The following is a 25,138-nucleotide window of genomic DNA, read 5'->3' on the forward strand; positions in this document are numbered from 1 at the left end:
CAGTCTATGAATGCAACACACACACACACACACACACACACACACACACACACACACACACACACACACACACACACACACACACAGCACAGCAGGGACACGACAGGGACGTCACGGCACGTAATAGGAAGTCTGTGCCGCATCCTGTAGTGTCACGTGACTACAGCCTGTAGTTGTGGAACTTGTGGAAAGTAGTTTATATAATTAATTATATTTGTGCATTTTGGACGAAGCGCTACGTAAAAAAAGGTAAGATTATCCTTCTATGTCTCAAACTACCATTCATCTAATTAACCTATAATGGGAGAATTGATTGATTGATTGATTGATTGATTGAAGTATGTATTAACAGTTTGAAGAATTACAGTACATTTCAAGCACAAACTCAATACAAAAAAAAACTTAACAGTGAGTGCGGACGACACCATAAAGCACTACACTTGTTTACAACAGGGTCCACCTTGTTCAATTCATCATAACATTTAGACTAGAGAGACGTACTAGAGTACTTTTGGTGAATTGAACAATGTGGACCCTCTTGTAAACAAGTGTAATGCTTAATTGGGTCGTCCACTCACAGTTAACAGTCTTTGTATTGAGTTTGTGCTTGAAATGTACTGTAAATTCTGCAAACTGTTAATAAATATTTCAATCAATCAATCAAAACTGGTTAATAAACCCGAATAACCAGGCTAGAGACGTACAACCCCCCCCCCCCCCCCCACACACACACACACACACACACACACACACATTTAGTTGTGACGTCGCTGCCGTGTCCTTGTGTTCTAGAAGTAGGGTAGTACTATAGGGTGAAGTTTCTACACTACACTTTGGTAGGAGTGTCTCTCAGTCAGAGAGTCCCAGAACAGAAGCAGAAGGAGTTGAACACAGAGGAGTTACTTATTATTATTACCGCTTATTCTCACAGAGGGACAACATTAATGTGCAGCTATTTATTATATATAATGTGTTGATGATCCGAAGGGAAAAATATCACAACACGTCTGTCTGTCTGTGAAAGAAAGAAAGTGTAACTGGAGATCTGACTACTAGGCTGCTCTGTGGGGAATCAATCTTTCATTCATTCATAGGAGGAAGACTGTGGGAATGGTGAGACATGTTATTTTACTACTGCATGCAATTATTATAATATGCTGATTATTATTAGCCTAACATTCAGACTCTCGTATAGATGTATTTCAAAATGTCAGAATCGATTAAATAATAAATACATCTACGAGAGTCTAAATCTAAAGTTAGGCTGAGTGATCAGCATCGCCTGCTATTAAACTCTTGCTATTTTTGGACAAATTAATGCATTGATAAATACGTTTTATGGTTTAATGTCCCCCCCCCCCCATCCATCCATGATCCAGCAAACAGCGTACTGAATATATAACATTATTTGGGGCATAATTTATCTAAAATAGTGGGATGGAGGATGGATGCTGCTACATGTGAGCTATCGATGTTCACTATAAAGTTATGAATGGTAATGTTTTAATTATTTACCCGTCACTGTAGCAACAGCAATACAGTCAGATATTGCAGGCTATCAAAGAGAACATTGCCATTAATTAATGTTGTCGTACAGTATATAATTAGAGGTTATATTATTAGGCAGTTAGTTAGCGCGCTATGCGCTAGCTGTGTGTCTTTGCGCCAAATCAATCGTTTCATCATGAGTTCGTTGCGCAAGTTTTACGTGTTGTCGTGACCGGTGACCCCCCCCCCCCCCCTTCCCCATACTCGTTGCTCAAGCGACCCCCCCCTACTCTTCCTTATAGTGTTTTATGATTTGATTATCGAACTAGATTACCGGTACATTACTAAAATTAAGTAATGCCATCTAGTAATGATTACTTACATCAGTGGTTCCCAAACTTTTTCATGTCAAGGACCCCCCAAATGAACACTCATTTAATAGCCCGCAGACCCCCATTAGAAAATATATGCTAAGGACTCACCCCCATAAATTTGACATGCATTAGTCTACGCCAGACCTCCCATTTAATGGCATTTCTAACTCTGGGACCCCCAATATATATTGTAAAATCAATGTTAATTTAACTCTGATAGTGTACAAATGGAACCAAATGGACCCCGAGTTACAGGGGTTACACTCCGAGTTACAGACCCATAAGGGTCCATTTGGTTCCAAACTATCATTTAGCTGGGGACCCCCTGGAACTCCCTCAAGGACCCCACTTTGGGAACCACTGAACTAGGTGACATGACTTTTATTTTCCTCTTGTCTTCAGATGGAAGTCAAATGCCTGGCATTGAAAGACCTCTCAAGTCCTGCTAGGAAACATGCCATCGTAGATGGCACTGAAAATGAGCAAAAGGTAAAGTTTATGCCATAATTAAGACAGACATAAAACCTCCCTGATGTTGATGTGACTGAATGTGGGAGAAATATTAAGACAGACATAAAACCTCCCTGATGTTGATGTGACTGAATGTGGGAGAAATATTAATAATAATAATAATAATAAGATTCCATTCATGGTATTACAAGGATACAACGTCCAAACCTGCTGTTTGGCAGTAAGCCTTATTACTTTTTGGTTGTGTACACAGTTCTCTAGTGTTCCACCACATTATTGATATGTCAAGTATACATATTATTTATCATAATAGAGCACCAAAGTCTAATGTCAATATCTGTAGAGGACGCAAATCCACAGGTTCATGCACTTTTTATTTGCATTGAAAGGGATTTTAGATCGCCTCATATAAGAACTGTGTTTGAAAAATAAACAAATCATCCCGGTCGCTTCACTCATATGGATATTATGAAGAATCAACTGACTGAGAGAAAACGCTATTGTTACTGCTACTGAAATAGTTACATTTTCACTAGAAACAGACTGTATCATACAGTATATGAGTGACTGACTGTCGCAAACGATACAGAGACACCTCCCTGACAATATAACGATACAGAGACACCTCCCTGACATTATAACGATACAGAGACACCTCCCTGACAATAACGCAGAGACAGCTCGTTAATTTCTGGACCACAACGCTTATATGAAACGATTTTAAGATCACCCCATGTTATTCTCCATAGAGAAATTACTTCCGTGAACCAGGGGGAAACGAGGGGACGAGCGAGTGACGTCAGGACTTCGGCGCTCTATATGTACTAAAATAATAATAATAATAATAATAATAATATGTAAGTAAAGTGTATCGTCTCTCCATTACAGGAGAACATCTGCACGGAGAGGAGGAAATCCACGCCGCTGAATCCGGAGTCCACTGTACCCATTTCATTCTTCACCAACAACAAGGCGCCGCCGACCCCTGAAATCGCCGCCATCACCCCTATCAAACAGCCGGAGCGAGGCGTCCTTGCGGCGGACCCCTGGACCCCCACGGCCAACCTGAAGATGCTGATCAGCGCCGCGAGTCCCGACATCCGAGACCGAGAGATGCGGAAGGTTCTCTTCAGGCCCATCGAGAACGAGAGGGAGAACACAGCAGCGCTGCCAGGGGAGGAGGACGCAAACGCAGAGGAGTCGTGTCAGGTATATACATACGACCAGTTCCCACGGATAAAAGACAAACATGTTGAAATAAATTTAATTTAATTTCTATGTAATTGGCCGCCGACCCCCATCTGAAAATATGTTGTTCCAGGGACCCCTCCCAGAAGCAAAAGATTCTGAAAGAATATATATTCAAAGATGTGCGCCACATTTCAACGATTTTTCAAAAATAGAAGACCTACAAGCTTGTAGATCTGCTATTTTTCAATAGCTAAAGTATAACATAATGCTATAAACACCAAACGGGTTTCCCCGCCCAGAATGGGTTAATGTCTGACCTACTAATACTGTCATATTAACACTCCCCACCGGCAGGGAGGGGGTGCAGTTCCTCATTTCTAAATGTGGCTGGTTTAGCCGTCCAATTAATTTTAGTTCATCGTATGTTTTTGCTTCAAGAGAGTGCATGTAAGAGATTTAAGTAAATGTCGTCTGTTTAAATGAAGCCTCAGTAGTTCTGGCTCCAGGTACTACATTTTTAATGTAGTAATGTTCAGCAACTACAGACTAAAGACAATAAAATGGAAAAAAAAAAAGAGAATCGTGTGAGACATTTTGATCTCCATTCTTGACCAAGAATCGTGCAGCACTAACTGCGTATTAGAATAATAAAAACAACATCCGGTATGTGACAACTAGACAAGTTCTTTTCGTCTTCACATTAAGATCCAGAACGTTAAGATCAAGATCAAGATGCTTATCGTAAGAATGGATGATTAGTGGATGCAGGTGGTGCTCCGACATTAAGTGAAAAGTGGGTGCATTTATCATGTTATTTGCCATGTAATTTCTGCCCTCATAATAACGTGTTCTCTCTCTCTCTCTCTCTCTCTCTCTCTCTCTCTCTCTGATCAGCTTGAGGTGACGGAGGAGGGGACGAAGGGGGAAGGGGAGACCAAACCGAAACACGTCCTGGTAGACAGGAAACAGAAGAGTCTGGGCCTGCTGTGTCACAAGTTCCTGGCTCTGTACCCAGATTACCCACCAGCCAATGAAGCCATCAGGATCTCACTGGACGAAGTCGCCACCAGCCTCAGTAAGTGCCAGTGAACAAAGAGGGTGATAAGGAAAGTGTGTGTGCTCGCGTGCGCGTGTGTGTGTGTGTGTGTGTGTGTGTGTGTGTGTGTGTGTGTGTGTGTGAGAGAGACACTAGTCACAGCCCATGCTTGTGCCGTAATATGAAAACGAGCCAGGGGGGGGGGGGGGGGGCATTAATGGAAATGGCTAATATCCATTTCATGAGCATCATAAACTTTTTATAACTACGTTGGGTTTTGGGGGGTGGTTGCTATGGTTACCTGCCTTTCATACCAACCATCCTATCCCTTTGTGCTTAGCATAGCAGTGCCATCATTAGAGTTAGAGCAATTTGTTACGTGGTGCTCTCGTTTTCCAGTTTTGCTCAAACTATTTGTATACTACTACGTGTGTGTGTGTGTGCGTGTGTGTGTGTGTGTGTGTGTGTGCTTAGTAGTCACACATTGCCTTAGTAGTTGACTATTCATTTTAAATGTACAAATATTTATTTACAGAAATATGTATTATGTAAAAAAAAATAGGTAGTTAGTCGACTAGTACAAATGACTAGAAGTGTATTCTGACTGTGTGTTCTGTTTAATAAGACCACAGTGAAGCCAAAGGCAGATTTCCCCATAACTGTATCCCGCCGTTCTCTCCTTTCTAGGCGTGGAGCGACGGCGAATATACGACATCATCAACGTGTTGGAGTCGCTGATGATCGTGGGCCGCATCGCCAAGAATCGCTACACCTGGTACGGGCGCTCGCGTCTGGGCGCCACCCTGGGGGAGCTGCAGAGACAGGGACGGCAGCAGGGATACCACCTCCACATGGAGCCGGCAGCCGACGGCAGGGAGGTGGGCACGGGCCTGGAGGCTACGGGGGAAACAGAGCCCTGCATCGGTAAGGACTAAAGGAGGGTATCAGGGAGGTGGGCACAGGCCTAGAGGCTACAGGGGAAACAGAGTCCTGCAACGGTAAGGACTAAAGGAGGGTATCAGGGAGGTGGGCACAGGCCTAGAGGCTACAGAGTCCTGCATCGGTAAGGACTAAAGGAGGGTATCAGGGAGGTGGGCACAGGCCTGGAGGCTACGGGGGAAACAGAGCCCTGCATCGGTAAGGACTAAAGGAGGGTATCAGGGAGGTGGGCACAGGCCTAGAGGCTACGGGGGAAACAGAGCCCTGCATCGGTAAGGACTAAAGGAGGGCATCAGGGAGGTGGACACGGGCCTGGAGGCTACAGGGGAAACAGAGTCCTGCATCGGTAAGGACTAAAGGAGGGTATCAGGGAGGTGGGCACAGGCCTGGAGGCTACGGGGGAAACAGAGCCCTGCATCGGTAAGGACTAAAGGAGGGTATCAGGGAGGTGGGCACAGGCCTGGAGGCTACGGGGGAAACAGAGCCCTGCATCGGTAAGGACTAAAGGAGGGGTTCAGGGAGGTGGGCACGGGCCTAGAGGCTACGGGGGAAACAGAGCCCTGCATCGGTAAGGACTAAAGGAGGGTATCAGGGAGGTGGGCACAGGCCTAGAGGCTACAGGGGATACAGAGCCCTGCATCGGTAAGGACTAAAGGAGGGTATCAGGGAGGTGGGCACAGGCCTAGAGGCTACGGGGGATACAGAGCCCTGCATCGGTAAGGACTAAAGGAGGGTTTCTTGTGACCGCCGCGCTCTGACTTATGGTGCGTCACCAGCTTAATTGACCTGGGAACAATTCTATAAATGTCTTCTAAATCCTGACGGTTTTCTGAAAAAGCTATGTTTCTGTGTCAGTCATTCTTCGATTTTTCAAAAGTAGCAGACCTATACAAGCTCGTAGCACGCCACTATGAGCTTGTAGATCTGCTATTTTTCAATAGCTAAAGTATAACATAATGCTTAAAACACCAAAAGGGGTTCCCGCCCAGAATGGGTTAAAATAAAAAGGACTAAGGAGCTGCCATTCACTGATCTAAATTCTAAAATGTTTGCGGTGCAGTTAAACTGTCATGGCAGCTAACAAATTACCTAATGCTCCCTAGCTAGCTACAACTGTTTTTTCCCCCCCTAGTTAATAAATGTCACAACTTGTCACCGACTAATGACCCCATTACAAGGCAACTTATCATGTTGAGACTTGGTGACCAAGTCTCAACATGATCAGATGCCTTGTAATGGGGGTCATTAGTATCCAGCAACAAGTCAACAAACACAAATACCGCTGGATTATCGCAGAAAGAGCGGGTACGGTACGTTGAGAAGTTGTGATGGAAACTAGGCTGTGTTTTAATGTCTCTGGGCTTAACGGCTAATGGCGGGATGTGGCGTGTTAATTTGGGCAAACTGCAGGCTACGCTTAATAACCCAGTAAGGGAGGTTTCTCTCCACTGAGAAATAATTATATCAGAAATACTCCTGGTGACACGATGCCTTTCTTCAACAGAATGGCTTCATTAACCCATTCTGACCTGAGATCAGATTCTAAAAATGTCAGTCGTTCTTCGATAAAAAAAAAAATAGCAGACCTACAAGCTCGTATCGCGCCACTCGGTGGCGCGATATGAGCTTGTAGATCTGCTATTTTTAAATAGCTAAAGCATAACATGATGCTGACACCAAAATGGGTGCCCGGTCAGAATGGGTTAAAGGTATATTCAGTGATTTCACTTAATTCAAATATCACTTATTTTTTTGTTTTGTTGTGATAATCCTCCCTACTATAGAGTGTGCTGGCCATATAAGGAGTTCCTCCCTGTCCCCACTAGTTAACCCCTGGGGGTCAAAAAACCGTTTTTGACTCTCTATCCTGATTGGACGAAAGGCTGGGTCCCACAGCCAAAAAACGAAACCTAAGGTTTTTTGAGTGAAATCACTGAATATACCGTTAAGTGTAATTGACAGTAATTCCTTAGATTTGTCTTTTCTCGGGATGGTGCATGGGTTATCCAGGGCTGTTGTGCTAAATGAAGATGTTATAGAAACCATTTGGTTGTTGTTGCCTAGCATTAGCAGAAAGCTCTAGTTTTACATATAATACTTGAAGAAGTTGTCCCTTTGGCGCAGTGGTTGGCACGGTCGTAGAGCTCGTCCCTCCCCTGGAAAGTGTTAAATGTTATTAGTGGCTTTCGCCTTTATTTTTTATTTTTTTATAGATGGATAGGGTGACAGTAGGCTGACAGGAAATGGGGAGAGAGATGGGGCGGGAGGGTGACATGCAGTAAAGGCCGTGGGGATCGGGAGTCGAACCCGCGGTTGTATCATGTAAAAGATGACTGCATTAACAAAACAAGGGCAACACAAACGGCATCTCAACTGTACAAATGATAACATACGGTATAAGTATATGCAGTTAACCCGCGCGTTCTTATACCTTTCTAAACGGGTTAATTGAATTGATCAATCAGTTTAGTGGAAGTCTGTTGTCTTTCCAGGTTGACATGTTTTCACGAACCCCTTTTGGTGTTTTAAACATTATGTTAAAATGTAGCTATTGAAAAATAGCAGATCTACAAGCTCATAGCGCGCCACCGAGTGGCGCGCTACGAGCTTGTAGGTCTGCTATTTTTGAAAAATCGTAAAAAAAAAGTGGCACAAATGTTTGAATATATATTCTTTCAAAATGGGTTGAAAAAAGGTTGGATGATCCTATGTTAGTTTGGGTAGTGATGACGTTTGGCGTGACGGTGTTTGGGTAGTGATGACGTTTTGGCGTGCCTGTGTTTGGGTAGTGATGACGTTTTGGCGTGACGGTGTTTGTTGTGGTAGTGATGACGTTCGGTAGTGATGACGTTTGGCGTGCCTGTGTTTGTTGTGCCCCGCAGGAGCTGCTAGCAACAGGAAAGACAAGTCGCTACGCATCATGAGCCAGAAGTTCGTCATGCTGTTCCTGGTGTCCAAAACCCACACGGTCACTCTGGACCTGGCCGCCAAGATCCTCATCGAGGAGAGCCAGGATTCATCCAGTCACAGCAAATACAAAAGTAAGGACACCCGAGTACTAGCTCACTTCATAAAAGGACTGTTGAAACCTGACTAATGACTAGCTCGTGAAATGTAAGCGACCTAGTCATCAATGGGAGTCCCGCCCCATGCCCGCGCCTAAGCCAATGGAAGTCTGACCCCCATACTCTGAAACCACCGCCAGCCAATCGCGTATAGCGGCGACTGGAGACCTAGTCATGATTGCCTGCCTCCTAAGCTAGCCTATGACACACACAGGCTGGTTTCACCCAACACCCATACGCACACGGCGCGGCGGAGCAGAGCAGAGCAGAGCGCAGCGCCCGATAACACCGGCTAATGTTCTGAGCAAAAGGAAAGCCGCACAACAAGAGACAAGATCGTTTGTGTCACCTGACAAATACGACTGCGTAAATATTTATTGTAAATCAATTAACTCACCCGATGAAGCCTTGAATTACTTCCGTTAACCAGGCGTCCGTTTCTCCAGCTAAGGTGCGTCGTCTGTACGACATCGCCAACGTGCTGACCAGCCTGGGCCTGATAAAGAAGATCCACGTGCGCGAGGAGTGGGGCAGGAAGCCGGCCTTCCAGTGGATCGGTCCTGTCGAGTTCACCAATGCAGACGGTAAGAAATAGAAGAATCACTGCCGTGTATAATCTGTCTGTCTTGTAATAAAGGGGAATAAACCATGGAGTTCATGTATGGTGTTGTCCTTAATAAGAATAAGGTAGCTCACAACCCATCATTGATGTGTCCATTTGAAATAAGACCCAGCGTTGCTTTTTAGCAACAATCTTATTTTATTTAATTACTAAATTATTATTATTATTATTTTCTGTTCTTTTTTCACCTAAACGTCATCAGTGATGTTCATTGCAATGCCATTGGTCATGATATTTGCATATAAATACCCCCCCACAGAGGCTGAAATTCACACAAATAAAAAATTTCTGGACTCTGTGCAATTTTGAACATTTCTTATCCTAAGACTTTTGACCTTTACCCTAATAAAAGTAGGTAAAATATATGTTTTTTTGTGATCATTAGAATGTCTAGAACATGTTTTATTCATTATTGTGAAAGATATCCCCCAAATGTAAATTATTAATTTATTATATTATTATATAGTTATTATAAATGTTTCATCAAACTTAATTTTTTTTAACATATTTTTTAGTCTTAGTCCTAGTAGTACAAAGTAGTAGTAAGGTTGAAATCTATTTTTTGCAAGTAGAAATGAATGCGGGTGTTTAGAGGGTTAATGGTGTTCAGTGATGTTCAAGTGATGCCGTGTTTCTATAGGCTAACCTGGAAGTTACTTCCTTGTTCCTGACCATAGAGTTATATATATATAGAGAAGACACCCGAGTTCTCCTCCCATCCACTTGCATTAAGTTGCTCAAAAGCGCATGAGGCGGATTCACTCCTCCTTCCTGGTAGGAACAGAGTGCATTCTGGGATTGATTGGTTACAAACACATGAACGCGCTGCCGTTGACTATCATTGTGCCGTTTGTGCGCGTTCACGTATGAAACATTCGTTCACGTGTCATGGCCCCAATCACATGAACGTGCGCAATGATAGTCAACGGAGCAGCGCTGGCTCGAGCTGCAATACCAAATCCGGCCACTATGTCCATTTCGCCTCAGGGTTTCCTCTGGGTGCCTTCTCTAGAAATATATACTCTAAGTTCCTGACCCTCTATCCCTTGGATATCTGTGATGGGGGAACCCAGCACTTTAAAATGCTAACTCACACATACACGTTTTTGAATATTCCATTTAGACCCGAGCTCGATTCTACAAAAACAAACATTTTCAAGGTTTAAAAAAATAAATAGCAGATGTACATGCTCGTAGCGCGGCACTCGGTGCCGCGCTACGAGCATGTACATCTGCTATTTTTCAATAGCTAAAGTATAACAAAACGCCTAAAACACCAAAAGGGGTTCCCCGCCCAGAATGCGATAGTGAGCGTTTCCCCTTCCTGCTTTCAGAAAACGCCGTGGGCGGGGCCACACGGGGCAGCGGTCAGACGGTCAGGCAGCTGATCGACCAGACGAGGCCCCGGCTGGCGCGCTACGCCTCCTTCAGCGTCACGCCCACCTCCGCCGTGGCCGCCAGCCAGCGGCTGGTCAGCTCCGCCCCGAGCAGCCCCGCTCGCAGAGAGCAGACAACAGGTAAGAAACCCCCCCCCCGAAGTGGCCCCGATCCCACGATTCTCCATATGCAGAGATCAGATTCTATAAATGTCTTCTACATCCTGACAGTTTTCATTCTGACCTGAGATCAGATTCTAAAAATGTCTTCTACATCCGGACAGTTTTCTGAAAAAGCTATGTTTCCATGTCAGTCGTTCTTCGATTTTGTAAAATAGCAGACCTACAAGCTCGTAGTGCGCCACTCGGTGGCGCGATATGAGCTTGTAGATCTGCTATTTTTCAATAGCTAAAGCATAACATGATGCTGACACCAAAACGGGTTCCCGTTCAGAAGGGGTTAATGGCAAGCTGCTACCTAGGTGCAACTTCCAATGGCAGCCCATTCATCCAAACACACAGAAAAGTCCTATCTGATTGTATTAAAGGGACACTTCACCCTTTTTGCAAAAACATATATGTTAATGACGTTTAGAAGCTTTAGAACACTTTCCTGGGGGTCTTTATGTGTGTAATATGTGGTTTTAGATATTTGAGATTGTAGCAGTGAGCCTGTTGTCTCTGATGTCATGGACACTGGGCTCACCTTCCTGGACTACAATTCCCATAATTATTTGGTGCACTGCTCCTCCTTGTGAATAGGGCTGTCTTACTGAGACAACATGTAGTCCAGGAAGGAAGTGAGCCCAGTGTCCATGACATCAGAGACACCGGGCTCACTGCTACAATCTAAAATATCTAAAACCACATATTACACACATAAAGACCCCCAGGAAAGTGTTCTAAAGCTTCTAAACGTCATTAACATATATTTCTTTGCAAAAAGGGTGAAGTGTCCCTTTAAACAACGTCAAACTCACCAACCTTGGAGCTGTACGGAAAGCTTGAATTATCCTCTTTCTATCCTCAAAGTGTTTGTTTCATAAAAATCCACTGTAGACATGTTGTTATGAGCTACTTTGTGTCCTTAAATCCACTGTAGACATGTTATGAGCTACTTTGTGTCCTTAAATCCACTGTAGACATGTTATGAGCTACTTTGTGTCCTTAAATCCACTGTAGACATGTTATGAGCTACTTTGTGTCCTTGCAGCAGGTGATTCTTTTTCCCAAGTGCTGGAGTTTGGAAGTGCTCGTTAGATATCACTCAACTGCCCTGCATCGTACCACCTGTTTTGAATTAGCACATGATGCAAGAGGCAGCAGGACGCTGCTTTACTGGAAACGAGTGCTTCCAAACTCTGCAAAAGGTCAATAGCCCATTCTGACCGGGCACCCATTTTGGTGTCAGCATCATGTTATGCTTTAGCTATTTAAAAATAGCAGATCTACAAGCTCATATCGCGCCACCGAGTGGCGCGATACGAGCTTGTAGGTCTGCTATTTTTGAAAAAAATCGAAGAACGACTGACATTTTTAGAATCTGATCTCAGGTCAGAATGGGTTCATCAGACCAGTGTGCGTCCAGTGGAAACCTCGTATGAATCTGATCTCAGGTCAGAATGGGATAGACGTGTTCAAAGTTCTCAGATCAGATGTCTGACATTACTGATTTCTCTTTTTTCCCCCCCACTACTAGGTTTGGCAGCCCAGCCTGGAGACTATTTCATAAGGACTACAAGTACCAGCACATTGTGTCCACTGCAGTTTGGCCAGAGCACAGAGTGAGTGCACGTACACACACACACACACACACACACACACACACACACACACACACACACACACACTTGAGAAAACTCTACAACAAGTCCTTCAGATACAGATCACGGGTACAGAAAGCATCGCCTTCTCCATATATGGTGACTACTGCCAGTTATTGCAGACACTGAACAGAATTTTGCCGATGCCTTAGCTCTCGGCTTGGGCATGCCTGCAATCTGCAGGCCCCTCACGACTGATTTGTGGACATTACCGAGGCTTCCAAATATGAACACAAGTAGTTTACATCTGTAGCCAAGCTGTATAATAGCATCCTTAAGACGCTGGTACTTAAGCACCTTGGTAAGGAATGCCTCTTCCAGACTGTGGGCAAATGTACATGATGCCACTTCCAAAATGGTCACTTCTCTACTGTCCTCATCAACAACAACAATATCTGCTGTGACACACACAGACACACACACAAACACCTCTATCCTGCAATTTCTCTGCAGTCGGAATTATTTCATTTTTTATACTGTTTTTATCCTGGCTAGTAGACCTAATGTCCTGTCAGAATCAGTTGAGAAACAAAATAATCAAATTTTGTCCAACCTCTGCCATTTTTTTTTTTTTTTTTTTAAGATATTTTTTTGCGGCTTACGCCTTTTATTGATTTTTTGAAGGGACAGACAGTAGGCTGACAGGAAACGGGAGAGAGATGGGGGGATGACATGCGGTAAAGGCCGTGTCGGGTCCGGGAGTCGAACCCGCGGCACACTGCGACTGGATTACCAGTCCGGTGCCCAGACCGTTACGCTACGGCCTGGGCCTAACCTCTGCCATTTAATTATTGGACTAAGTAGTCCACCACTGATTTACTGCAATACAATTAGCAGCATTTTCTGAATTAAGTATCTTCCTTTGCCAACTCTGTTCCCCCAAAAAATTGACTACAGTGTTCTCTGCTGAACTGTACATAACATAGAGGCCACACACTGGTAGTTATCAAAGCATTTTGAATTTGACTTATTATAGAACAGCAACAGACAATATATAAATGGAACGCACGTATATGATTAGCTGCTAATCGCCGTTTGTCCTGGCTGGAGGAAATGTTGGTCAAAAGATGCAGTCTTGGAACAAGGTTGCGAACAAGGTTGCGATGATACGGAAAGTGAGGTCACAGTAGACTCAGAACAGTGTCTGGAACTCCATTAATGAACCCTTTGTTATCATTTCAAGAGGGCTTTATCAACCTATTTTTATTCACGCACCGATATATCGGTAGAGGGCGCAAATCCACGGGTTCATGTACTTTTTATTTGCATTGTAATCCCCATAGGGGGGGGTTTAGATTGTGTCATAAGAACTGTGTTTGAAAAATAAACATCCAGGCCGCTTCACTCATATGGATATGAAGAATCAACCTGAGAGAAAACACTATTGTTACTGCTGCTGAATTAGTTACATTTTCGCTAGAAACAGACTATTATATGACTGACTGACTGTCGCAAACGATACAGAGACACCTCCCTGACAATATAACGATACAGAGACACCTCCCTGACAATATAACGATACAGAGACACCTCCCTGACAATATAACGATACAGAGACACCTCCCTGACAATATAACGATACAGAGACACCTCCCTGACAATATAACGATACAGAGACGCCTCCCTGACAATATAACGATACAGAGACACCTCCCTGACAATATAACGATACAGAGACGCCTCCCTGACAATATAACGATACAGAGACACCTCCCTGACAATATAACGATACAGAGACACCTCCCTGACAATATAACGATACAGAGACACCTCCCTGACAATATAACGATACAGAGACACCTCCCTGACAATATAACGATACAGAGACACCTCCCTGACAATATAACGATACAGAGACACCTCCCTGACAATATAACGATACAGAGACACCTCCCTGACAATATAACGATACAGAGACACCTCCCTGACAATATAACGATACAGAGACACCTCCCTGACAATATAACGATACAGAGACACCTCCCTGACAATATAACGATACAGAGACACCTCCCTGACAATATAACGATACAGAGACACCTCCCTGACAATATAACGATACAGAGACACCTCCCTGACAATATAACGATACAGAGACGCCTCCCCGACAATAACAACGAGACAGCTTGTTTATTTTTGGACCACAATGCTTATAGTAGACTCTCTTCTAGCGTCCCTATTGGTCATGATTGGACATTCAGCGTAAATACTAGGCAAACGTTCAGTGAACAATCTACAACTCAACTCAGTGCTTTGTGAGCTTATATAGATCAACTTTTTTTGTGATTTGACAGTATAGTAGAAGTGGTTAAATAGAACAACAAATACAGACAGGCACGGCATCAGCCACAAGCACATCTGTTGGTTGAGTCACCAGAAGAACACATAATCTGAAAATACTACATAACTATAATGGTTCACGGTATGTTCACGTTCACATACAACAACATATAGCCAGTGCTGCTAAGATACTGTACAATATAATATCACCAGCAGTATGGTGTTTTTTTTAGGAAGTTCTACAGGAAGGAGACAGCAGTGAAGGACAGACATGCTGCAATGGTCCTAAACTCAACTTGAAGGCATTACATTATGCCGTTAGTCAATTAGCACCTAGCACCCACCAACAACCAACCCAGGAGTTTTAAATAGTCTGACTGAAATTGAGCGGGGTTCACATTATGTCTGCGCGGATAATTTAATTCGCAAAAGGAGTTTTTCTTATAGTCTCTCTTACATAGTATTTTGTACTAATCCCTCGTGTTTGCAATGGCCGCCGTGTCTGGCTTTAGGCTAGCTTTTTACAGGAGTTGGCGCTACCGTTTTTCTTTAGACTGTCGTTGACTCGTTTCTCAAGCGTTTTAGTTGCGTCTTTTACGGCAGTTCTGTGACCGCGCAGAGCAAAGGTCCGTTTCTCCATCATGTGTCATCTAGGAGGGTTATTATTAAACAAATTGAGACCCCATGTAAATCGCAAAAAATGCAGGGAAAATTCATGAGCGCCCCAAATCCATATGGCCACTATCAAAAACCTGTTAAGGCACAATAAGGCAAAATTACCTAAAATCCATTCTGCTTTCAGTAGCATGTGACGTGTCAATCTAGGTGGTTTTCATGATTCTGAATCCATTCCAAGCATTAGTTTTGCACAAAAAAACACTCCTTGGGCTAAAAACGGCCATAGCCACTTGCCCAAATGGCTGATTTTAGCCCAAGGAGTGTTTTTTGTGAAAAACTAATGGATTCAGAATCATGAAAACCACTTAGATTGACACGTCACATGCTACTGAAAGCAGAATGGACTTTAGGTAATTTTGCCTTATTGTGCCTTATTTGGGGCTCTCGTGAATTTTCCCTGCATTTTTTGCGATTTACATCTCAATTTGTTTATTAACCCTCCTAGATGACAAATCATTGAGAAACGTGACCTTTGCTCTGCGCGGTCACAGAACTGCCATAAACAACCCAACTATTTATCCTATGGACGTGTGCTGTGCTGTGCTGTGCTGCGTTGCGTTGCGTTGCGTTGCGTTGCGTTGCGCTGCGCTGTGCTGTGCAGTGCTGTGCTGTGCTGTGCTGTGGTGTGGTGTGGTGTGGTGTGTTGTGCTGTGCAGTGCAGTGCTGTGCTGTGCTGTGCTGTGCTGTGCTGTGTTGTGGTGTGCTGTGCTGTGCTGTGCTGTGCTGTGCTGTGCTGTGTTGTGCTGTGCTGTGCTGTGCTGTGCTGTGCTGTGCTGTGCTGTGCCGTGCCTGCAGTGGTCGGACGCTTTGCTCGCTTGTGGCCAAGCCACATGGCCGCCTTGAGACGGCTGTTAAGTGTTTATAGAGAGGGGAGGCTGGGGGAAGATTGCTGAGGAGGAATGTTTTTACCCACGATGCCTTGTCAAAGTGTGCGCGTGTAGTATAGTGGCCTCAGAAACCTGGTACGACTCCAAGAATAGTACCTATCTTTGCACAAAGCAATTCAAAGATTCGCCACACATGTTCTTAACCCATTCTGACCTGAGATCAGATTCATACGAGGTTTCCACTGGACACACACTGGTCTGATGAACCCATTCTGACCTGAGATCAGATTCATACGAGGTTTCCACCGGACACACACTGGTCTGATGAACCCATTCTGACCTGAGATCAGATTCTAAAAAATGTCAGTCGTTCTTCGATTTTTCAAAAAATAGCAGACATACAAGCTCGTATCGCGCCACTCGGTGGCGCGATATGAGCTTGTAGATCTGCTATTTTTCAATAGCTAAAGCATAACATGATGCCAACACCAAAATGGGTGCCCGGTCAGAATGGGTTAACTAAACGTTAGAAAATGTACGTTTAAGCTACATGTATGTATGTGCCTCCCACAGTGGTTTAGATGGGCTATCCACAGGGTTCTTTAGCCTGAGAGAGAGCAGTAGTCTTGTTGCAACAAGAATGATGGTGTGGTTCTTTGTAACTTTCAAAGAGTTGCTGCCTCTGCAAAATGAAGGAATGGCAGCCACCAGGCACTGCATGGAGGGATTACATGACGTTGGCGTAATACTAGAGTTGTACTTAAAACCCATTCTGACCTGAGATCAGATTCACACGAGCTTTCCGCCGGACACACACTGGTCTGATGAACCCATTCTGACCTGAGATCAGATTCTAAAAATATCAGTCGTTCTTCGATTTTTCAAAAAATAGCAGACCTACAAGCTCGTATCGCGCCACTCGGTGGCGCGATATGAGCTTGTAGATCTGCTATTTTTAAATAGCTAAAGCATAACATGATGTTGACACCAAAATGGGTGCCCGGTCAGAATGGGTTAATTTTTTACTACTCACCGATACGAGTACCGATACGAGTACTTTTTTAATTTTGTTGAGTAACCACTTCTTTTAACCCCTTTTTCTCAAAACCGTCAGGATTTAGAAGACATTTGTAGAATCGTCCTCTGTTATGGATTATACTTTTTTGGTTAAAGGGGTAGTTCAGATTTTTTGAACTTAAGTTGTATGAAATACTTGCCATTAATATAGTGGTTGCAACTGTATTAATTGATTGCCCGAGTCCCGTGGTGGGAGTTCTGCTCTGGTTTTGGTCAATATTAAGTAGTTCCGGTCATTTTGTGGGGGGGGCACTGGGGCCACGCAGTAAAGGTAAATTAATCCACAAAACTAACGTCATTTGTATTGTTGGCCTATTTCTAAAATATTAGCGCGACTTTCGTTCAACTTTGACCCCTCCATCACATGGAACTATTTTCTGGGCGTAGTGATATGGACACAAAAAACATCGTTCTATGTGATAAAAAAGAACGAAAGTTGCACTAATATTTTATAAATAGGTCAACAATACAAATGACGTTAGTTTTGTGGATTAATTTACCTTTACTGCGTGGCCCCCAGTGCCCACCACAAAATGACCGGAACTACTTAATATTTCACCAAAACCAGAGCAGAACTCCCACCACGGGACTCGGGCAATCAATTAATACAGTTGCAACCAAATAGTAATGGCAAGTATTTCATACAACTTAAGTTAAAAAAATCTGAACTATCCCTTTAAAAAGAACCCAGACAGCTGACGTGTGGCCTCTTCTCTCTGCAGTGACCAGCTGAGTGCAGGAGGGCAGACCTACACCCACAGCACCCACAGCACCCACAGCACCCACAGCAACAGCCCCTTGATTCTGGCCTCCGGGCAGTTCTCCCCGCTGGCTGTTCCGCTGCACCCCGAGGCGGTGGGTCCCTTCACCAGCGCCCCGTCCCACCACCACCACCACCCCCACCTGCAGGCCTACCTCTCCAGCCTGTCCCAGCCCTCCGTGGTCATGCTCTACGGAGCCGAGACCCTGGAGCCTCCACCCCCCCCGGAGGAGAGGAGGAAGAGAGAGAGGGGCGAGGAGGAGGAGGAGGAAGAGGAGGAGAGATGTGGGGTGAAGAAGAGGGGGGAGTCCGACAAGGTTTGTGTTGTTTGTAGTTATCGGCTATCGATTGTCTTAGCAAATATTCTATCAGTTACTTTTTCGCTTGATCGAATAATCGGGAAGAGTGATTTTTTGTTGTTGTTGGAAATGTTGATAATATATATCAACAAATCGATTGACCACTTAAGTGTTATTTTAAACTTGGACACACAACGGTATCGTAGTTAAAGGACAACTTTAGTTTTTTTCAACCAAGGTTCATGTTTTAGGTTGTTATTAGAGAAACTAAAAGATTAGTGTTCTTTTTTTTTCATTTGCTGCTTTCTTTCGTTTTAGGGATTTTAGCTGTTTTTGACAGGGGGGCGGGGGCATTCGAGCATGGGGCTAAATATGTATTTTTTTACAACATTTTATAGCGATTTATTTTTTAATTATTTACTATAGTCCTAATAAACCCCTGGAAATTTCATCTGGCCACAAAACATCACGAGATCTACTGAATGTGTCAAACGGACATATTGAGCCTATGACACACAGTGTGGCTTCCCCCCAGTAGGCCTCCTTCACATTCAGTAGATCCTGTGATTTATTTGTGGCCAGATGTAATTTCCTGGGGTTTATTAGGGCTATAGTAAATAATAAAAAAATAAATCTCCATAATATTTTGTAAAGAAATACATATTTAGCCCCATGCTCGAATGCCCCCGCCCCCCTGTACAAAACAGCTAATCCCTAAAACGAAAGAAAGCAGCAAATGGAAAAAAAATAACACTCATCTTTTACTTTCTCTAATAACAACCTAAAACATGAACCTTGGTTGAAAAAAACTAAAGTTGTCCTTTAAAATAGCATAATCTACACGCCACAAGTCTGCGTTGCGATGACCGTTTTACACTATTTGTTAAATGTGTCGAAACCTTTATTGAAACCGCCTATAATAACGTGCTCGTGCGAACATTGGGGCACAGTGCCTGAATGTTGGCGGAAATGATTTAATTTTCAGCTCTAGGGAACAATAGTAATCAGAGCATTTGCATCTGAATCATGTCCTTTTTTCTTTTCCTCAATTGAATTTCACTCCCATGGATCAGAAGATGTTAATAATTCTGGAAGGCAGATCATTAAATAAAGAAAATCTGAAATGATATCAGCGTGCTCACTGACTAAGGGGAAGTCATTCCTGTTGTAATTAAAGCTGGCGTTATCATTTCAGTGATGTATAGGGTGCTTAATTAGAAAAGCCCGTGCCGTTAATCTAACACTTTTTCTAAAACAATTTCCAAAAAATTGTCCCATTTTTCATGGCAAGATAATGGTAAAAAAAAAAAGATAGATGGTAAAAATAAGCGAGATTAAAAGACCGTTTTGTTATATTGCAAAACTTACACCGGAATCTTAGGGACGGTGAACTTAACTGGAATGAATGTATATCTGCCCCATGAATCTTAATCTGTTCCGATTGGAGTTACTTCACAAGAGCTGCATGGTTAGAGCAGAGGTTGTGTAAGGCAGATAGTAGTACGCAACTACGCATGCACCTGGGACTGTTGCAAAGAACACACCGTAGCTACTAGTAAACACACACTATTATTACAACATATTTCGGCTAAAAAGCCTTGAAGCCCTTTAGTTTTCACGGCGTGGCCTATTCAAAAATAGCAGACCTACAAGCTCATATCGCGCCACTCGGTGGCGCGATATGAGCTTGTAGATCTGCTATTTTTCAATAGCTAAAGCACGACACGATGCTAACACCAAAATGGGTGCCCGTTCAGAATGGGTTATTGGCATTTATAACAGAAGTCCATGGGGCTTTAATCAGGCTGAAGCCAATGATGGGAGTCACAGAACTGGCTGGATGGAAACCGCAAGGTTGCCAGTTTGAACCCTGTGAGTTAGAACCCCCAGAGTTAGTAGTCGAAGTGTCCTGGAGCAAAAGACTCTGAACCCCTGATTGCTCCTGATATGCTATATAATATAAATGCACCATTTACCATTTATGTCTGACGTTACTGGTGGTGGGTCACATGACGTCTGAGAGCCACGCCGTTGGCCCGTTACCACGTGGATCCCGAGATCCACACGATTAGACGTTTTATATTCAGTCAGCTGGTCTCTCTTCATAAACATTCCGGTTGTTTTTAGGATTGATTTTAAAATTATTTTACTTGTCTATAAAGCTCTCAATGGTCTTCCTACCTACATGACTGCCTGCCTAAATATGTCCCAAACCGCCCCCCTAAGGTCTTCCACTGCTGGCCTGCTCGCTTTGCCTAAAAAAATGGCAACTAAAAAATACGGGGAAGCATCTTTTTGCTTCTACGGGCCGTCGGCATGGAACAAGCTCCCACTGTACCTTCGTCAGGCAGCCTCTGGAGACATTTTTAAAGCTCAGCTCAAGACCCACTTCTACAACAATGCTTTTAAGTGATCTTTTATTTTTTGTTATTCACGTCCTCACTGTATTCTATTACTGCTTGTTTTTTTTTAGGTTGTTGCCTTAGTTTATCTGTTCTTATCTTTGTACCACTGCCTTCTCCTGATTTGACACTGCGTTATTGTCCTATTGCTTTAACTGCATGCCTGTTTTAACGCTGTTTTGTTTTGCTTTTGTTTTTATTATCTTTTTTGCTCTGTAAAGCACTTTGAGCTACATTTATGTATGAAAGGTGCTATATAAATAAAGTTTATTATTATTATTATAACATTTATAGATACTTTATATTTTTGTTGTGTTCTTCTAGCCAACGACGGAGGCACAATGGGAGGCGAGGGACCCTTCGTCGCAGACCCTTCCTCAACCCCCAGAAGGCCTGTCGGTGGCCTCGGGTAACCCCGCCCCCCCCGGCCGCCTCGGCCAACATTACCTCTACGTACCGAATAATGCTGCAGGTAAATTAAAAAAATAAATAAGGCTTTTCTGAAAACCACTACGAGCTTTACGTCATTTACATAAAACCACTACGTCGTGCATCATTTACATATGTAGTGAAATGTCTGGGCCTCCTATGTAACGAAGCACTTAAGCCTGACGAATATAATTATCTACACTGCTATTTTATCTTAAAAAAAGAAAATCACACCCGTGCGAAGTGAGGGGCGCATCTCATTCCGGCCAATGAGAATTCGCCTCCTCGACCTTCATCTTCAAAGTTTGTGTTTTACACAAACACTTTCCATTCATTGTCGGCGGCGGCATTTAATGTTTGTGTTAGGACAAAGTGTGTGTTTACACTAGTGATGGGAGATTAATCAGCAAACACATCGGTGTTGGCCGATTTTAATTGTTTTTATCGATATCGGCCAAAATGTCTCATCGGCACATCCCTAGTTTACACGAGAAAATATGGACGGCAGGTTGAAAAGTGGTGAACCTCTTTTGGACAGTTCTTCCATTAACTAATCCATGTATGCAGCCGTAGCCATTGGCATGCACAGGCTGTGTGGGTGGACCCAGTGAGTGACCTTACTGTATCATAGCAGAAGTGATGATTTTGTGCAGATGACTCATTAATCCTCCTCCGTCCCCCGCTATAGGCCTCAGCAGCTTCCTCCAGCTCCTCCCTGCTGGCCAGTCGCCGGTCGGTGGCCTGGCGGCGCTCCCGCCTGGCGCCATGCCCACCCTGGCCCTGCCCTCCTACGTCCTGGTGCCATCCTCTGCCCTCTCTCACTATCCCCTCCTGGCCAACAACGGCCTGCAGCACGCGGAGGCAGACCCAGCCCACCATCACCACCACCACCACCACGCCAACCTGAACTTCACTACTCTGCCCGGAATGGTGTCGTCCGCTCACTTCGTGGTGGGCACCGCAGCGCCCTACGCCGTCACCGCGGGGTCATCGACGGAGGCGGGCAGGGCGGCGTCGGTTCCAACCCCGTCCACCCCGGAGCAGAGAGTCATGCGCCGCGCGCCACACTCTCCCCGCGGGGGTTCCAGCCAGCCAATCGGCTTCACTATAACGGAACCACTGGTAAGGCCGATGGCTTCTTCTCTGCATGTTTCGACCTATGATGTAATGTGTGTAAAAGTAATTAATGTCATCGTAATTAATTGGTTGCACTCAATTACTGTCTCTGTCATCGCACAGCCAGCTAACGGCACCAAACTGAATGAATCATGTCTGTGGCGAGGTTAAATTGATGTCCACAGACAGACACGCACCAAACCCTCCTGTTGTCGGTACAAAATGCTTAACTTGCACATTCTTTTTACTCTCAGGCACCTGCAAAATGCCACAACACTTTCCCACGTACGGCTTCATGCGAGCCCAAGTAGGGTGTTTGTTTTAGGGCACAATTCCTCACGTTTAGGAGGCGTTCCTTTTCCACCTCAGTCAGTACAGGCTGATTAATCTCCGAGCCATTAAAACAGGGATTAATGCTCTTGACGGCAAAGCCCAACATAGCTCTGCGTTGACATTTCTCTGCGTAGCCTCAGAGAGACCCCCAGGTGCCAAATTAACCTGAGTATTATTAACGATGCCATGAGACGATGATGACTACTTTGTAACGAGGCATAAATCAGAGGGTGTCTGGCGCTTCCCTTCCTAGTTCCAACTTTAAAGGACCACTTCACCACTTTTCAACCTATCTTCATATAATAGGTCCTCACTAATAATCATGAAAAAATGGCACGATTTTTTTCTACTCAGTCTGTGTCTCATAGGACGGCTGTGGGCAGTTTAGAAACCGTCTTCCAGTGACATCATCATTAGGCAGATGTTTTCTTAAAACAAGATTTTTTTACAAAAATGTTTAGATTTTCATTATCGTGAGAACGATGGCTTCCATTTTCGCATTGCAACTTTTCAGGACTAGAAAGCCTGCAGTTTCTATTAGCTTGTATTCCCCATCGATGATGTCACTGGAAGACGGTTTCTGAACTGCCCACAGCCCTCCTATGAGACACAGACCAAGTAGAAAAAAATTGCACAATCTTTTCATGATTATTAGTGAGGACCTATTATATGAAGATAGGTTGAAAAGTGGTGAAGTGGTCCTTTAACACAGACAAACTAAAAGCCTTTACGCCAACAGAACAAACAGACACCTGGACTGAAGAAGCTGGGTCAACAGAACAGACACCTGGACTGAATTTGCAAACAAATGTTTAGTACCTGGAATTGCATAAAGGCTATTCTTTATTTTATTTTATATTTTGTCTCCAACAACTGCTACATGTCACATTCTAGCAGAACATGTACTCACTCCCCTCCCAGATACCGAACTGAACTCCACAACTGGTCTACAGGCATTTAGAAAGAAACCATTTTGATAGACACCATAAAAAATCTCCATTATTGTAGCAATACCGTATATTATATATTACTACTAGGACTAACAAAAGAAATATTTTCACATAATAAGCTGCTTTTGTTGTATGTATTGTAACCAGAACAGACTCGACACAACAGTAGACAAATTGCTTCCGCTGTCCCAAGTTGTGGTGTGTGTTCGTTTATTTTCCCCCTTTGGAAAGTGCGAATGTTCCACCCTCCTTTTCCCCAAAGCTTGTTGGAATATGTTTACTACTTTCAATTCGTCTTCTTTTACCATCGTAGTTATGTGAGGAAAATGTATTCCCACTTAACCCATTTTGGGCGGGAACCCCTTTTGGCTATTTTTAGCTATTGAAAAACAGCAGATCTACAAGCTCATAGCGTGGCACTCTACGAGCTAGCTTATAGGTCTGCTATTTTTGAAAAATCGTGAAAATGTAGCGCAAATCTTTGAATAAATGTAAAAAGAACCACCGCTCATCTGCTGAAAAAAACTTAAGCGAGGTGCTGGAGCCACAAAGGGAACACGAGAAAAATAAAAGGAAGCTCCGCTTCATGTCCTTGACATGAAATATTGAGCATCACTCTGATACAGAAACATTTCAGAAAACTGTCCCGAGTGCCGTTAGAAGACATTTTGTAGAATTGTCCTCGGGGTCTAAATGGGTTAATTATTTGAGTGCCCGGCGGTGCTATGGAAGTGAAACCGTCCCTCGGGCGGGAAGTGTTCAGTGTGGTGTTCCCTAAAGCCTGCTATTTACATGATGGGATAACGGGGGGATTGAAACGTGCCACGCTGATACTCAACTGTCAGTGTTGATTATTTTGGGAGCAGAGGACTCTGTGCAGAGGCGCTGCTCTCTGAGTGCATGTGGTTTTGAGGGTCTCAGACTCTTCATCTCTCTCTCTCTCTCTCTCTCTCTCTACAGACACCGCATACGCAGAAGGAGGCCGTGGCGCCCGGCTGCTCCAAGGCTTTCTTCCAAACCCCAGGCACCCTGGGAGGAGGGGTGGGGGGGGTCAAAGGCACCCTGGTCGCCCGCAAACGTGCCTCCGCCCAGAGGAGGCTGGACATCGGTCACCACCAAGCGGCCAATTAGAAGAAGAGAATGTGTTCTCGGCGTGTGCATAATACCATTACCATGGCCACTCACGTGTGGAACTTTTGGCAGGAAGGGGGTTTTGTCAAAGGTTTCGCTTGCCGTCGCAATGTGCTGCTACCTGATGCTATAACCCATTCTGACCGGGCACCCATTTTGGTGTCAGCATCATGCTATGCTTTAGCAGCTAGCTATTGAAAAATAGCAGATCTACAAGCTCGTATCGCGCCACCGAGTGGCGCGATACGAGCTTGTAGGTCTGCTATTTTTGAAAAAAATCGAAGAACGACTGATATTTTTAGAATCTGATCTCGGGTCAGAATGGGTTAATCAGACCAGTGTGTGTCCAGTGGAAACCTCGTATGAATCTGATCTCAGGTCAGAATGGGATAAGCTAGGGTGCTATACGACATTACAACACTCAGGTGTTAGCTTTGTTTTAGCTTTTTTATTTTATTTTAATGTGAAAGC

General features: G+C 44.0%; 1 protein-coding gene across 1 annotated transcript; it reads left to right on the plus strand.

Moving 5' to 3' along the window:
• The first annotated feature begins 978 nt into the window (after positions 1 to 978).
• e2f7 (E2F transcription factor 7) lies at positions 979 to 24,779 on the plus strand. The gene is made up of 13 exons (XM_083757401.1): positions 979 to 1,113; positions 2,265 to 2,351; positions 3,222 to 3,542; positions 4,419 to 4,599; positions 5,248 to 5,484; positions 8,382 to 8,540; positions 9,011 to 9,148; positions 10,521 to 10,703; positions 12,262 to 12,346; positions 17,970 to 18,252; positions 21,033 to 21,180; positions 21,826 to 22,259; positions 24,497 to 24,779. The coding sequence occupies exons 1-13, from the start codon at positions 1,111 to 1,113 to the stop codon at positions 24,665 to 24,667; spliced, it is 2,430 nt and encodes an 809-aa protein (XP_083613527.1). The 5' UTR covers positions 979 to 1,110; the 3' UTR covers positions 24,668 to 24,779.
• The last annotated feature ends 359 nt before the right edge of the window (positions 24,780 to 25,138 follow it).

Source organism: Protomyctophum parallelum, assembly GCF_964188405.1.
Source record: "Protomyctophum parallelum genome assembly, chromosome: 22".
NCBI lineage: Eukaryota > Metazoa > Chordata > Actinopteri > Myctophiformes > Myctophidae > Protomyctophum > Protomyctophum parallelum.